The sequence below is a fragment of the Coloeus monedula genome, assembly GCF_965178545.1.
Source record: "Coloeus monedula genome assembly, chromosome: 1".
Lineage (NCBI taxonomy): Eukaryota > Metazoa > Chordata > Aves > Passeriformes > Corvidae > Coloeus > Coloeus monedula.
In genome coordinates, this window is record NC_138781.1 from 157,355,517 (window position 1) to 157,369,700 (window position 14,184).

Here is a 14,184-nt window from a genome sequence, read left to right on the forward strand (position 1 = left end):
GTATTGACATATTTAAACAGCACTTAATAAAGAGTAGGAAATACAGCATGTGATGTGCTTGCTATTTTAGTGGTAAAACCTGAGGGAATGGCCTGAAGCTGTGTCAGGGGAGGCTTAGGTTGGATATTAGGAAAAGATTCTTCCCCCAGAGGGAGGCTGGGCACTAGAACAGCTCCCCAGGACAGTGGTCACAGCACCAAGCCTGACAGAGCTCAAGAAGTATTTGGGAAAAGCTCTCAGGGACATGGTGGGATTCTTGGGGGTGTACTGTGCAGGGCCAAGAGCTGGGCTCAATGAACCTTGTGGGTCCCTTCCACCTCAGGATATTCTGTGATCCTCACAGAACCCCTGAAACTAAAATGAATAAACATTTCAGCGCTGCCTGGCATGACAGTGGCAGTTTGAAAGCAACACGCTGAAGATGTGCAGATTGAATGTGAGTGGTTTTGGCATGAAGGGAAGTTCCTTACAGCAATTCAGGAGTGTTGGAGGCCACATGGGCACACAGAGGGAGGCACAGTTTAATCAATATTCAATGGAAATGGCTACTGCAGGATTCCACTGGGATAGGCTGCTCTTTGTTCTCCAGAATTGCTGAGGCTTCTCCACATTTTCAAACAGGCCAGATTCTATTTTCACATACACCTCATTTTGCCCTCAGGCTTGCACAGCTTCCCACAAAATTTACCCTTCATTCACCTTACTCTTCCTCTTCCCTAAATGTTAGTGAGGACTAGAGGAAACTTTTGTGATCAATTCTTAAATCAGTAGGGCTGCAGCTGTACAAGGACATGGGAGATGCCTGTTCTCAGGCACTGAAACTGCACTTCACTGCATGCACATCATTAAGTCCCCTTACCCACTGAACAGGGTGGCTGCACCAAACTGCTTCTGGAAAATGTTACCTCTCAAATTGTGTCAATAACTGGGTAATAACTGGCTTATCTGGGTCAAAAGTGTGTCAGGATATGCTTAACAGTTAAAAAGTGTAATGAGCAGGCTCTAGTGTCTTTGGTGAGTTTACTTGTGCAGAAATTATCTAGAAATTTTCCATCAGCACTTGTAAGCTCTGAAGTGGATCCATGGAGCTTTTTACACTTTTTTTCTGTTCAGCTCTCGTACAACGCCAAAATCCTATATACAGTCTGCTGCTGCAGGAGCAAAGAACTAACAAATGGGAAATAATTGAGAAGAGAGCACTGGAGTGACTGAAAAGCCATGGAGACCAACTGGTGAAGAGGAGGATAACTGTTAGCATTTGAGGAGTTTAAAAGCCAAAGGGGAAGAAGAATTATTTGAAGGGTCCAGCAGAGTTTCACTAGGTGTAAAAAGCTGAGAATGAGAAAGGGATCTTTAGCAAGAACAGAGGGAAGCATTTCATCAACACCGAAGCCTGCTGGACCGTGAAATAGTCTCCCGAAATAAATGGTGGCAGTCCTGCAGCTCAGGTAATTTTAAATTAGACTGGGCAGGATACTGGAGCTGGTTCTTTAGGGAACAACTCAATACCAGTCCCAGGGATGGCCATATCAACCTGGCAGGCAGCTCTGCAGCTCAGGATAATTAGGCTCCCCAACGCTGTCATGAGAAGGGTTGACACTCACACAGATTGTTCACGGACGGTGCTTGTCGTGATCTTGTGTTATTTATACATTACTCTGAGTCAAAAAGCCTCTGTGAAGACACAGGCAGAGCCCTCATAAGTCAAAGCCCTGGACTATTGAAGTTGATGAAAGGTATAAAATAGCTTGCACTAAACCCTCTAAACCGCAACCATCGGTGAGAGATTTTACCGAAAACACCCCTCAGCAAGAAATGATACGTAGTAATGAGGGAACAAGGAACATGTTTGAACTAACAAACACACTCTGCCAGGCTCTGTGGGGCTTTCTTTTGTTTTATTTTTATTGTTTTTCATTTTCTGTCTGCCTACAAAGGCTTGAGTGACAGGCGTGGAGGCTGGCATCTATCACTTCTCTTCAAAACAGATAGGGAACAAACATCAACACTTCTAATGACGACCCAGAGGGAACATCCTCTCCTAAAAATAAAAGCAGTTTCCTCACACCTGTTGCCACAACCTATCCATCTCTCCTTCTTTTTTGCCAAGGGATGCATCAGTTAAAATGCAGTCTCTGTGAAGTGTTTCGCTTTCTTCAGGATATCACGGAATCACAGAGTGGTTTGGGTTGGAAGAGACCCTAAAGATCATCTTGTTCCAAGCCCTGTGCCATGGGAAGGGACACCTCCTGCTCTTCAAGGTAGGAGAATGCCCACTCTGTGGAAGCAGAGGATGGGGATAGGAAACTGCTGTGAGAGAGGAAAAGGGTTGGTGGACCATCTTGGGGAGGTTTTCCTCATTTTCCTTTCTCATCACCTCTGGGGAAGCTGTCTGCATGGGGAGGATCACGGGAGACTTTCTGAATCAATACGGCATTTAGAATCTTTTTTTTATACATCTTTCCAGTAACGAGCTGAAATTCTGTGAAGTTCCCCATTCAGTGCTTATCCATTTCTTCTCAAACTTTTATCACCTCCCGTTTTTCAGATGACCACAGGTGCAAATGAAAGGCACGGCATGGTAAATTACATATATTATATATATATTGGCTATGACAGAGCTTGTGCCAGCACTGAGCACTGACAATGCACATTACAGTTCAGCTCATGTATTTCTGATGGCACATTTTACAGTGCTATATATAAAGTTGTTATGGCATCTATTATTCACTGCCAATACAGTTCAAGTTAAAATAGGTTTTATATAACAGTTCAAAGCAATATTTTAAGAAATAACACTTGTGTCAAGGCTGCTGCGTCCTACCAGATTTTGACATTTCCAAGCAATAAAGATCTTTATCCAAAATGTAAGGTTTTGGCGAGACATCTCCCTTGCAGACGTCTCTGGTTTTAATCTGCAAGCAATAGCAAAAGGAGCACATTTAAATAAAATGAACAGCCAGGTGAACTTTTGACTTGGCTCTTATCTTTCTAGGTGGAAACTGTGAACGTTGCAAAGTGCCTCGAGGGATTTCCTGACAGAGAACAATGTCCCATTAACCCGAACCTCTGGAGAGATTCTGGAGATGTGGAAAACGCACAAGTGGGAAAAAGTCATTGGAACATTAAGAAAATGTCTATTATGGGCACAACTTCATATCTGTTTTTCAGGGCACAAGACGGGAAGAGAACTTATTTCCTTATTTCTTCAGCAACAAAAAAGTTTTTATACCTGTTCTTGCAAAAAGGGCAAATTCAACGTCTCTTAAAAAAAAGCCCCATGACTGGTACCAGCACCATGCGCTTCTCTAAAGTTGTGTGTAATCAGAAGATGTGATGTTCTTTCAACATCTCCTGCGCTGCTCAAGATCTCCATGTTTCTGGTGCAGGATATGCAGCAACATGGAAATCTCAGTGAGACCAATCTGCTTGCACAAGACAAATTTTGCACAGCTCTATTCTTCATTCAGGTCCCCAAAGAACAAACAACAACAAATGCTATACATCAGTTTGGCAATAAATTTAGTTTATTAGTCATGTTTGACAGGAATGATGTGTCATGTTAACCTTCTTGGCTACTCACTGGTTATGAAAATATACTGGAAAAAATTGTTATGGTGACTGTGAGTTCAGGGAATCCCCTGTGTACCCACAATTTCTACTGAAAACAGGGAAGCTTTAATTTGCAAGATGAGTCCTTTCACAAGAAATATGCTCATGTGGGTCAACAAACAGAAAAACAAAACACAGTGAAAATTATTTAAAAGCACCATCTGCTTGTTCAAGTACAGCTGGGGAGAGGAACAATGCTGTCCAAAAAAACTCATTTTCATTATATTTCTTTCAAAAGAGATGTTAAACAAAATGCCATTGGTCCTAAATGTTTTCCTCCTGAGGAGAAATGTTTAAGCTACATTTGAAATAATGTTTGTGGAATGCAGCCCTCCTTAGAGGATTAACAGGGATCTTGGAAAGCAAATCAAAATGGATAGAGGAGATGGGGAAAAAACAGGTAAAAAGAAAGTGCACACATTCTCAGGAAGCAAAGCCTAAATAACATTAATTGCTTAAGCTGACTAAATCATTAATTGTATAAACTGAGCTATTCAGAGGTAAAATCATGTCAGGCAGAAAGGTATCCCGGACCAAATCAATAGATACAAACCCTGCACAATACATGAATGGAGATTTTTTTTTTAAAGTTATTTAGGACTGTGATTGGGTTCATTTCACCCCCCTCAATCACCCCACCATTGCCACACAGTCCTGTGCAAATTGGTGCAGAGACATCAGATTGTGGCACAGAAATGGGATTTAACCAGCAAAATAAAGATCTCTCCAAGGAGACACAACTGCACATCTTGACTTTCCAAAGCTGGTGTGCTTGAGGCTGCCTTGGGGGTTGTCATTCCCCACTGCCTAATGGGAAAATATTAAATGTTTTGTTTTTTTTTTTTTCTCTGGGGAGGACAGGGGCAATGCAACGACAAAATAAAAGGCTCTGACTATATTTCAAACCAAAAGGATCACAAAATCACAGAACCACACAATGGCTGAGGCACCACGGTGGGGTCATCTGGTCCAACATCCTTGCTCAAGCAGGGTCATCCCAGAGAACTTGGCACAAGATTCTACTCAGAGATTTGTTAAGTATCTCCAGTGAGCTGGTGGAGTTGCTCACAAGATCATTTCAGAAATACATTTGCTACCATCCTTCTTGAACATCAAAGTGCAGGAACAGTCCAAAACATGCATCTTTGCAACAAAGTTCCCTACAGTTTGTCCTGCTGGATGTACTGAGATCCCTCAAGTGTAGAATGACAATTCACAGACAAAGATACTCAGTGTGAGAATTTTCTTTGACAGTTTCACCCCTAGTAATGGACACAAGTCCACAAAGCTCATTCATCTCTGCTCAGTGAACCATAACAGAAATTAGACAAACACTGACCTCGACCTGCTCCTGTAAAACTGTCAGCATTTCTGACTTGGAGAGTTGAGTCATATGTGGGCACCACTGTTTGCAAACAGAGGGCCCAACCTCAAAGCGCCAGCCCCCAGCAGGAACTTTTGTCCCCTTTTTGCACTGTTAGCTCAATCACAATTCCTGCAGTACAGCAACCAAAATCTATCCTGATAAAATTAGCCCAATCCAATTAAAGGACAAAGTTTAGCCCTTAATTAAATGTTCTGATTATTCTGAAGTCCTCTTTTTTTGGTTCATCTTGAGTTTAGGTCTGTAAAAGCATACAAATTAGAAAGGTTTAATATGTTCTTGTTTTACCCATTTATCGCTTAAATTTACCTAACAAGAGTTTCCCAAAAGCATAAAAATAAGTATAAAAAGAAAAATGTGGGATGCTTAACTTATTCAGGCCTCTTTTTGTTCCTTTTATTTCATATTTTTACAGTGCTTTTGAAAAAAATAAAAGGAATAAAAATAGTATGTCCTCTTTTAACTACATCAAGAGCATCCAAATACTTTAAAGTAGCAAAATATTGAATTATTTGAAAAGGTTAACAAGTTGTTTCCTTTTGTCTATCTATTATTCTCTCTAGTGGTAAAGCTGAGTATTTTTTGCCTGTGACAAACTCCAGTTTCAAGTTTGAGTGCACTGAGAAAGTTGCTTTGCTGCAGAACCCAGCTCAATTAAACCATCTCACTACAGACTCAGCTGTGGAAGACTCTCTGGGAAGAACCCAACCATTAGCCCATGACCACTAATTAACTCTTGTAATTTTCATTACTAATCATCTGGCTTTCCAACTTTTCCTTCTGTCACTGATTCCCATGTTTAGAAACACTGGATAATCTCCCTGTCTTTCGTGATGCTGTACCGACAGCAATGCAAATCAGCATTTCCTTAATCACATTGAGCAAGGCACAAGGCAAGGATTCTGCTCTTCCAGCTCACAAAACCATGGTGGGAGGAGGTTACTGACCTCAATCTGCTGAATGGCTTCTTCCCGCTGGCGGATGGCTTCCAGATCCTCCTCCGTGATTTCCGAGAGCAAGGCTTGGTCCTGGCCCTGGTTCTGCCACACGCCATCACCTCTGTTAAAGATCTTCTCGTCATCAGGCAGGTCAGAGAAGGGGGTCTTGGGGCTCTGCTAATTTGGGAGAATGGAAAGAAAGCAAAGGAAGTGTAAATGTTTTCTGGTTTCACACAGCTTTAGTGTGGGAAAAGAAAATACTGATATAAGAGATGGAGTAAACAGTGGCGAAAAGATGGAGAGGAGAAAAGTAAATTGCATGAGAGGAAACATTTGAAGTCTCAAAGGAAATGTTGGGACCTGAAGTCAGATCTCTTGAGCTGCTTTGGGGCCTCTGCAACCAACTTCAATTTTCCACAGTTCTGACAGAACAAAACATTTATGTGCAGCTGAAAAATAACACATTTACCTTGTTTAATTTCCCTGCAAATTCTTCCTGAATTAGACACTTTCTCAGGTACACAGAAATCCTATTTATTTGTCTTGAAGACTTTATGACCCAGCTTATAAGGTTCAAAATACAAAGGTTCCAGTCCTCTCCATTTATGACATAAACAGCACAGTTTATAAAAGAGGAAATCACTGCAGTGATGTGAGTGCAGAGTGATCAGCTCGAGCAACTCACAGGTTCGTGGTGTTCACTCTGTGGAGTTGACCTGGTTTTGCTGACACATCAGATCACAGTCACTGAACCACAGAATGGTTTGGGTTGAAAGGACCTCAAAGATCATCTCATTCCAACCCCCCTGCCATGGGCAGGGACACCTTCCACTATCCCAGGTTGCTCCAAGCCCTGTCCAGCCTGGCCTGGAACACTTCCAGGGATGTCCTTCTCTGGACAACCCATTCTAGCACCTCACCACCCTCTGAGGAAAGAAATTCTTCCTAATAGTTAATCTAAATATCTCCTCTTTCAGTTTAAAACCATTCCCCAATGTCCTATCTGCCTGTTTAATAAGTTTTTTCCCCTCTTTTTTTAAAAGTCCTTAACTTGTTTTATAAGACCCAAGATACCATTTCCTACTATCTTGGGAGCTGCACTTATATTCATATCCAGATTTTAAAACCTTGTTCGAGAACCAGTTGGATCTACACAAAAAGTAGGGGCAGAGGTTTAGCAAGGTCTTCACCACCCAGCCTGTTTAGGTTCTGTGCCAGTTAGGTTCAGTCCTGACTGGACTTGGAGAATGAACTGACTCAGGGTTGGTTTGGAGACTGAGCTCAAGTTCTAACCTAAGAGGTGCTGATGAAGGCTCCAACCTTACAACTGCATGAGGATTTCACTTCAAACAATGTTCATGGTCACCTAACTTGCTCTTGAGCTGAGCTTTGACTCCTAAATAAAAGTTACAATAAAAAAGCAAACCATGATGCTCTGAAGTTGAAAGAAGAAATGGAGTGGCCACAGCACATCCTTGACCTAAATTTCCCCAAAGCCTCTGAAAGCTATAGGAGAGAACAAGAGCAAGTACTCAGGGGGGTGTTCAGTTCTCTGAATCTGGGTTTACCTGAAGCACAAACACTGGGAGCTGTGCCTGAAAAATAAAAGCCTTTGCTGTCTCGCTGTGGCTACATCTTCAGAAATATAAATTTCCCCGAATTCCCACAGAGTGAACAGGAAAAGGAGCCATGGGACAGTTTAATGGAAGGGCACAGGACTGAAGAACTGGAAGGAGTGGGAGGACTTGAGTCTAGAAATGTTTGTTTAACTCTGTAACTCTTCTTTAGCTCTTTAAAAAGGATATAATTCCTGTATTTAGAAACAAAAGAATTTTTGCTTTTGCCTAAACTTAGACTTTGTGTTAGGAAATTTATTATTATTATTATTATTATTATTATTATTATTATTACCATACCTAATTGGAGACAAGGAAAACAACACAACTTGGTGAAGGAAGTGGGGTGATGGAAGAAGTAGCAGGAAATGGGAAAATCAGCAACAGTCGAGTATCTTTCAAAATATGAACAGCAGATGAAAGTCTTTGACATTGATGTCTTATTTTGTTTCACCTTCTGCTTTCCAGGGATCTACTGAGAAAGGGTGTGTTACAGGAAGAAAACCATCATTTAAAATTAGGTTAAAGATTAATTTACACTTTAAAAGACATATTTTAATAGGATTAAGATACTCTGGGGGTGTTTTATTCACTAATTATCACGTGCCTTGGACGCTAACTTCCCTGGTAGAGTGTTTCAGTGCCAAAAAAGTGTATTAATGGACTCAGGAAAATAAAGCCTTGGGGAATCCTAATGCTTCATTTAGTGACAGAGGTGTCCTCTCATCTTCACCAGTGGGTTAAGAAGAGCAGAGGCAAACTGCACACGCCCAAGATTCTTGGAAGATCCCAAGAATCTGCCCTGTGGAGACACAGGAAAAGTGTTCTAATGAAATTCGTGTACTCTGGTCACAGCAAGCACTCTGCACCAAGGACCTCCATGCCCATGAATGGACACTCAAAGCCATGCTTGTCCTATGCAGGTCTGAATTTCAGTGGAAGACGACAAATGTGCAAGTGTTCAAATGTTTCCTGTTCTGATTTGGGAGCAGAGGGATAACAGGAGAGCCAGCAACCAGCTCTTCAAATTAGATTAGTCCATGGAATAACACAGTTGTACCACAAATATGCTTTATCTTGGCCTGTGTCAACTTTATTTGTCATCCTCACTAGCTGGGCCTGGTATCTGTAAATAACACGTCCCCCCTGCAAATTACTCAGATAATGCATTGCAAGGGCTGCTGCTCAGTCATCTCTTAAAAAAAATCAGCTACTCGTGTGTTTAAATAGGTAAAGGTCTAGACACAGATCGTTTTCTCTAAACAAAGTAGCAACCTAAGCTAATTTCAGAGCTGCTGAGGCAATTACATGTGTTTGTATCCTTAACATCTGAAAAAATCCGACCACAGCTGCTGAATGAGTAAATCAGTAAAACAACAGGATGCAGGGGGGCTGATATTTCCTTCCAGACGTAAAAATGGCTCCATAATAATGTTAAATACAGTCACCATGACCTGCTATCAGAGTCTGTATGCTGTGCTAACAAATAAAAGTGATTTTGTGCTGTCGATGGTACAGAGCCCCTCATTTCTGTGATAAAGTGAACAAATCTTAAATCTGAAACTGTGAAGAAATCTAATCACTTCTAATGCTTCTGATTGAAAGCTGCATATAGCTTGGCTTATCAGTGTTCTTCATTCCCTTTTGAGCTATGTTCATTGCCATGTCTGACAAAACATTGTATTTATAGCAAGAAAAGATCAGATGGAGGGCACTCACTGAGCCTCCACAGATAAAGGTCCCTTTGACACTGCACTGGAAGGGGCCGTAACTCCCCGTACAGGCATTTCCACAATAAATTTGATTTAGTGCCAAATTTTATGCCCTGTGAATCTCTGTGTAATTTTCTGTTGGATTTCCTTCCATAAATTGTTAATTGGATGTATTTGAAGTTGTTCTTTTGTTGAATTTTGCCTCTGGCAGATTTTTGTCAAGACATATCTATAACCTGAACTCTGCCAATGAAAAAAAAAATTATAGCAGAGAAAAAGTTGAGTATATCTGATATGCTCAGTAGTTCTTTTAAGACTAAATCCCTAGGACTGAGGGTCATACCATTCTGTTGTTCATCATATCTGAAAAATTATGCTGAGACACAACATTTTTCTTGTTGGATAAAATCTTTTCACCAGGATAAAATCATTGCTGCTTACAACTACATTTTTTTATCAGATTTATTCTACCAATGGGGAGATGCTATATGCAGCTGCTGATAGGGGGGAAAAAAAAAAAGAAAAAAAGGTTTTATCTGGGTGGTGACAGCTTCTGTTAGTGCCTGTGCTTTATCAGCAGCAGAATCTTTGCCTCAGAAGTTGCATGTCTGAGACCCCTCCAAAAATAACCCCCTCCCAATTGGTGCTGCCTCACTCCCCATTTGTCTATCAGAAGGGACAGAATATCACGAGTTTGACAACTCATGTCACACAAAATCACCAAGCAAGGGGTGGAAATGACTTCTCTTCTAGCTCCCATATGGTCTTTATTCCACAGAGAAGCAGAAATCCAATGGTAACTCCAGCTAATGTAACACCAACCAGCTCATCAACCTCACAGCTCATCTCCAGAGAGCTGGGAGTCTCCTGTAGCAGTGAGAGTGTCCTGATACCTCCTAGTCCTGCAGCACTTTTTTACCTCACTGACTTTAATGATGACATTCCTGATTGCTGGTTACAAGACTGTTCCCTTACCACAAATTCAGGGCATGAAATATTGACTGGAGATGGATGAAAAATGGTTTTTACTTCCAGTGAAATGTTTAGCAATTTCAAAGGAAAATTTCCTCCCCAATCTCCCCAAAACCTGAAGATACAGAGAAAAATTATACAACAGAGACAAATAGAGATACACACACTCCCTCCAGCTCAGGTTAGTAAAAGACAGATAATAAAGGTGAGAAATAAGATAAGCCTCTCACAGCCTTGCCAAAAAGAACTGTAAGAATTGATGTAAATAACCAAGATTTATTGAAGCTGGGTTTACAGACTGGCCACCAGGTGAGTGACACCACAGGCACGGGAGAAGGAAGGGCTGAGGAAGACATTCACAACCTTCCACTTTCAACCTCAGCATGAAGACAGTTGAGAAGGGAACTTGATTAAGCCTGGAATGAAACGTGAACCCATTTCTACACCATCTCCTTCCACTCCAAACTCCACCAGGACTTGTGTCCTGGGGAGGAGGGTTTCATTTCTGTGTGTGAAAGTTTGGGAAGAGGATACAAACACAACATCTCAGGATGGATGCGGCAGAGCTGTTGTCAGAGTGGGAAAGGGGAGCAAGAGGCTTGGAAAGGGATCTGGGGGTCCTGTTGACAGTAAGTTCAGTTTGAGCCAGCAGTCCCTCACTTGGACTGAAAAACTAATTCTGGACAATAAAAAGGAGCACAAGTTCCCTTTTTTCTGACAACTACTCCATTCACACGCACATTTCACAGCTGGAGCATTGCTGGGCTGTAAGGCCCTGGAGATGCGTTCGATATGCACAGCACCATTCACAAATTCCTTGTTTCCTTGCAGTTTATACGAGCACAGGTAAAACCAGTCTCACTTGTCTGAGCTAATTTTGTACTACAGACTGCAGGCAGCTCCAAGGAAATCTTCTGCAACCATGAAAAGAGAGTATTTCAGAGCTTTTATATGACTCAGGGAGTAAGCCAAGGAAGGTTGCTCTTTCTTCCCAATCTCCAGAAGTCTGCTGCACCTCTAGTAGGGATATGGCCAGCTCCAGCAGCAACCACCACACCTCCCACAGCTCCTGCATACTCTCACATCTACTTGGGTAACATTTTGGCTCCAGCTTTCAAACAAAATGCAAATGCAGAGATGTTTATCTCTTGCTTTATAGTACATATAGACACATAAACAGCCAGGCAACACTTTATGAGGATCTCCTATTCTCAGTAGCATCCAGGCTCAGAGTTTCACATTTTATTGCATGTAGAATAATGAGGCTGGAGTGTCTGCATTAGAGATCAATAAAACACTGTGCATGGAGGGCCACAGTGCAGAGCACTGCTGGAGTTACTCTGCCTGACGCATTTTTAATCGCAGGTTGGCACCGCAAAGCTGCCTGGGACAAAAATGACACAGAGCAGCCAGTTTGGCCTGACTATCCCCAAAATACAGCCAGGTTAAGGCTGACAGATAAATTGGATTAGATGATCTCTCTCAAACCATCCTTCCAAAACAACTAACCTTGCAGGCTCAATGAGATTTAGAGCTGTACCATGCCAAGCAAAAGCCCAAAGCAATTACAGGTAGAAAGGCCTCTGGCAGGCACAGAACAAGCAGCCTGGGACTTCTAAATCTTTTAGAGGAGAGAAATAGTGATATTACAATTTTGCATTATCTTTCACACAGAAGATCACAGCAGTGATTGGTAATCCAAGCTCTGTTGTCTTACGAGAGGAGCTTCCTACAACTGGGAAAGAAATGTATCACAAGAAATCACAAATTAACCATTCTCTGTTCTTCCTTTTCACTAAAAAAAAAGGCCAAATGTAAAACTACCACAACAAGGACAGCTTTCAAGTGAAATGTGTTGAATCCTTCCTGCATGCATCACTGACATGGGCAAATACAGAAATGGATTCCACACTTTCTTCAACTTATGCAAATTTGATTACTCTGCACCAATCTAGCATGAGACAAACCAGGATAGGGAAATTAGCATAAAGGGAAGGGTTGAAGTGCATTTTTATTTAAATTAACTAGAATCCTTCGTTTGTTTCTGTCCTCACTCTTTATCAAGGTGTTTGCTTTTGATTGAAAGGAATGTGAAATTGAGCAAGAAAACCACCCTCTCTCAGTTTCCTACTACAGAATCTGCAAGAAATTACTAATTTTAGGGAAAATGTATTAACAGAAACTATTTTGCTAGTTTGCTTTTCAGCATTTTTAAATTTACTCGTTCAGGTCTCTGCAGTCATGAGGACTGAGAAAATCTTTTCAGTTTCCTGGAACTGGAAGAGACTTAGTAGCAGAGTACCTAGTTCATACCTCCTACTGTTTTCTTCTTCTTTCGTTTGCCTTCAAGACTTTATTACTTCACCAAATTCATTCTAAGCAATCCTGACCTCATCACCCAGGGCTGCTTGAGTTCAGAGTTGATCTTACTGTACTCAGGGTGGGAGAATTAAATGACCTGTCTGTGGTAGATGAAGAAAAAGAAAATAAGCCAGGGGCCCAAGGTTTAGCTCTCTGATAACTGATGTGCTTTTAAGAAGCACAGCACATTTTCTCCCCTCAGTGAAGACCAAATTTAGGAGGAATGTCCTTCCTACCAGGCTTAGATGGTGGGGCTGACACTCGTATTTTGCTCATGGAGATCATCAGCTTCTAGGTCAAACTTCAGTTGATCATGAGGGCTACGTTTGCCATGTACTTTCACCCTGTCTGATTGAAGCAAGGAGCAGCTTGTTCTGTTCCTATTTCCAGTCCTCCTTTTTTTTTTTTCCCTCTTGATTTGGCAACTTTATCTACCATGCAAATAGACAGTCCCACGGCGATGTGAGTGAAGCAAAACAGCATCAGTGAAGAGAGGCACACATCTCCCCTCTCTGTAACCCAACATGCTCTGCTTTTCAAACCCATTTCACTGAATGACTTCAGCCTGACTGCACCCATCCTTCCCAGAGCCAACTGCCTGGGCTGCCACCACCTCCAGGTGGCATCTCCGTACGCGAAGAGCAAGCAGATAAAACATTTCTTTAAGACTGTCTGGAAGGAGAGCATTCACTGGTGTTTTTATAGCATCACAACACATTCCTAAAGCTGCTCCTGCCCTTTCTTAGCTGTCTGTGCTATATCCTCAGCATCCTCTGTCTCCGCACATCTCTGCTGGCACCACATTTTGGCTGGCAGTGCTGTCTGAGAGCTGAGCTCTGCATTGTCCCTGGATCCTGATGCAAGACAGAGACTCCCTCACCGAGCAGCTGAAACCCCCAGCACTTGTGTAAATGGCCAATGCTTGAAAGAGCTCACAGACACATCAAGACTGTCTAGAAAGGATCGTGTTGTCTCTGCCTCCCAACATATGTGCTGCCCAGCTGGTGAGCAGGTTCCTGCTAGAAAGGCAAACAAGAGGGAGAATGAGTCACTGGCTCACCCATTAACACCCATCTAGTACCAAAAAAAATAAAATAAAATAGTGAGGAATCCTTTTTCCCTGGGTTCACATGGAGTCAAGAACCAAATTCAGCTTCATTTCCTGCAGCAGAGACAACCCCAGCATGGGCACAGTGCCACTCTGGAGCTGTGGAAAAGTAGAAAGATGCTGGAAATAAAAAGTATGTCTGTATCTTTCAAAAAATAGACTGCTTTTGTATTTTGCATTTTGTTTTTGGACTGCTCAGCCACTTTTATTTTTAGAAACATGGTTGACTCCCACAAAACTTCATTGGCATCAATTTTTTAATCTCTCTTTGTTCCCGGCCTTTGGCAGGGTTTCAGTGGACTGCTCAGTGTCTGAGCAAATGTTCAGAGCCTGAGATTGAGAATCACTCACACTCATGACTCTTTATAAAAAGTATCTGCCCATTTTACAGCCCTTCACTGCCAGGATGTTTCTGTTACTGCCCAAAAGCCTGATCCCAAATCAGGACAAAAATCAGAGGAATCTTGTCACCATCTGGAAG

General features: G+C 41.9%; 1 protein-coding gene across 4 annotated transcripts in view; it reads right to left on the reverse strand.

Annotated features, from left to right (window-relative positions):
- The window catches only part of TSNARE1 (t-SNARE domain containing 1), a 461,526-nt gene that overhangs the window by 216,104 nt on the left and 231,238 nt on the right, over positions 1–14,184 (reverse strand). For 3 of the 4 annotated variants that reach the window (XM_082283162.1, XM_082283164.1, XM_082283163.1), the window contains exon 10: positions 5,944–6,111. In XM_082283162.1, the coding sequence (XP_082139288.1) occupies positions 5,944–6,111 (168 nt within the window). The remainder of the gene's footprint in view (positions 1–5,943; positions 6,112–14,184) is intronic. The other variant, XM_082283165.1, reaches the window with a different exon arrangement.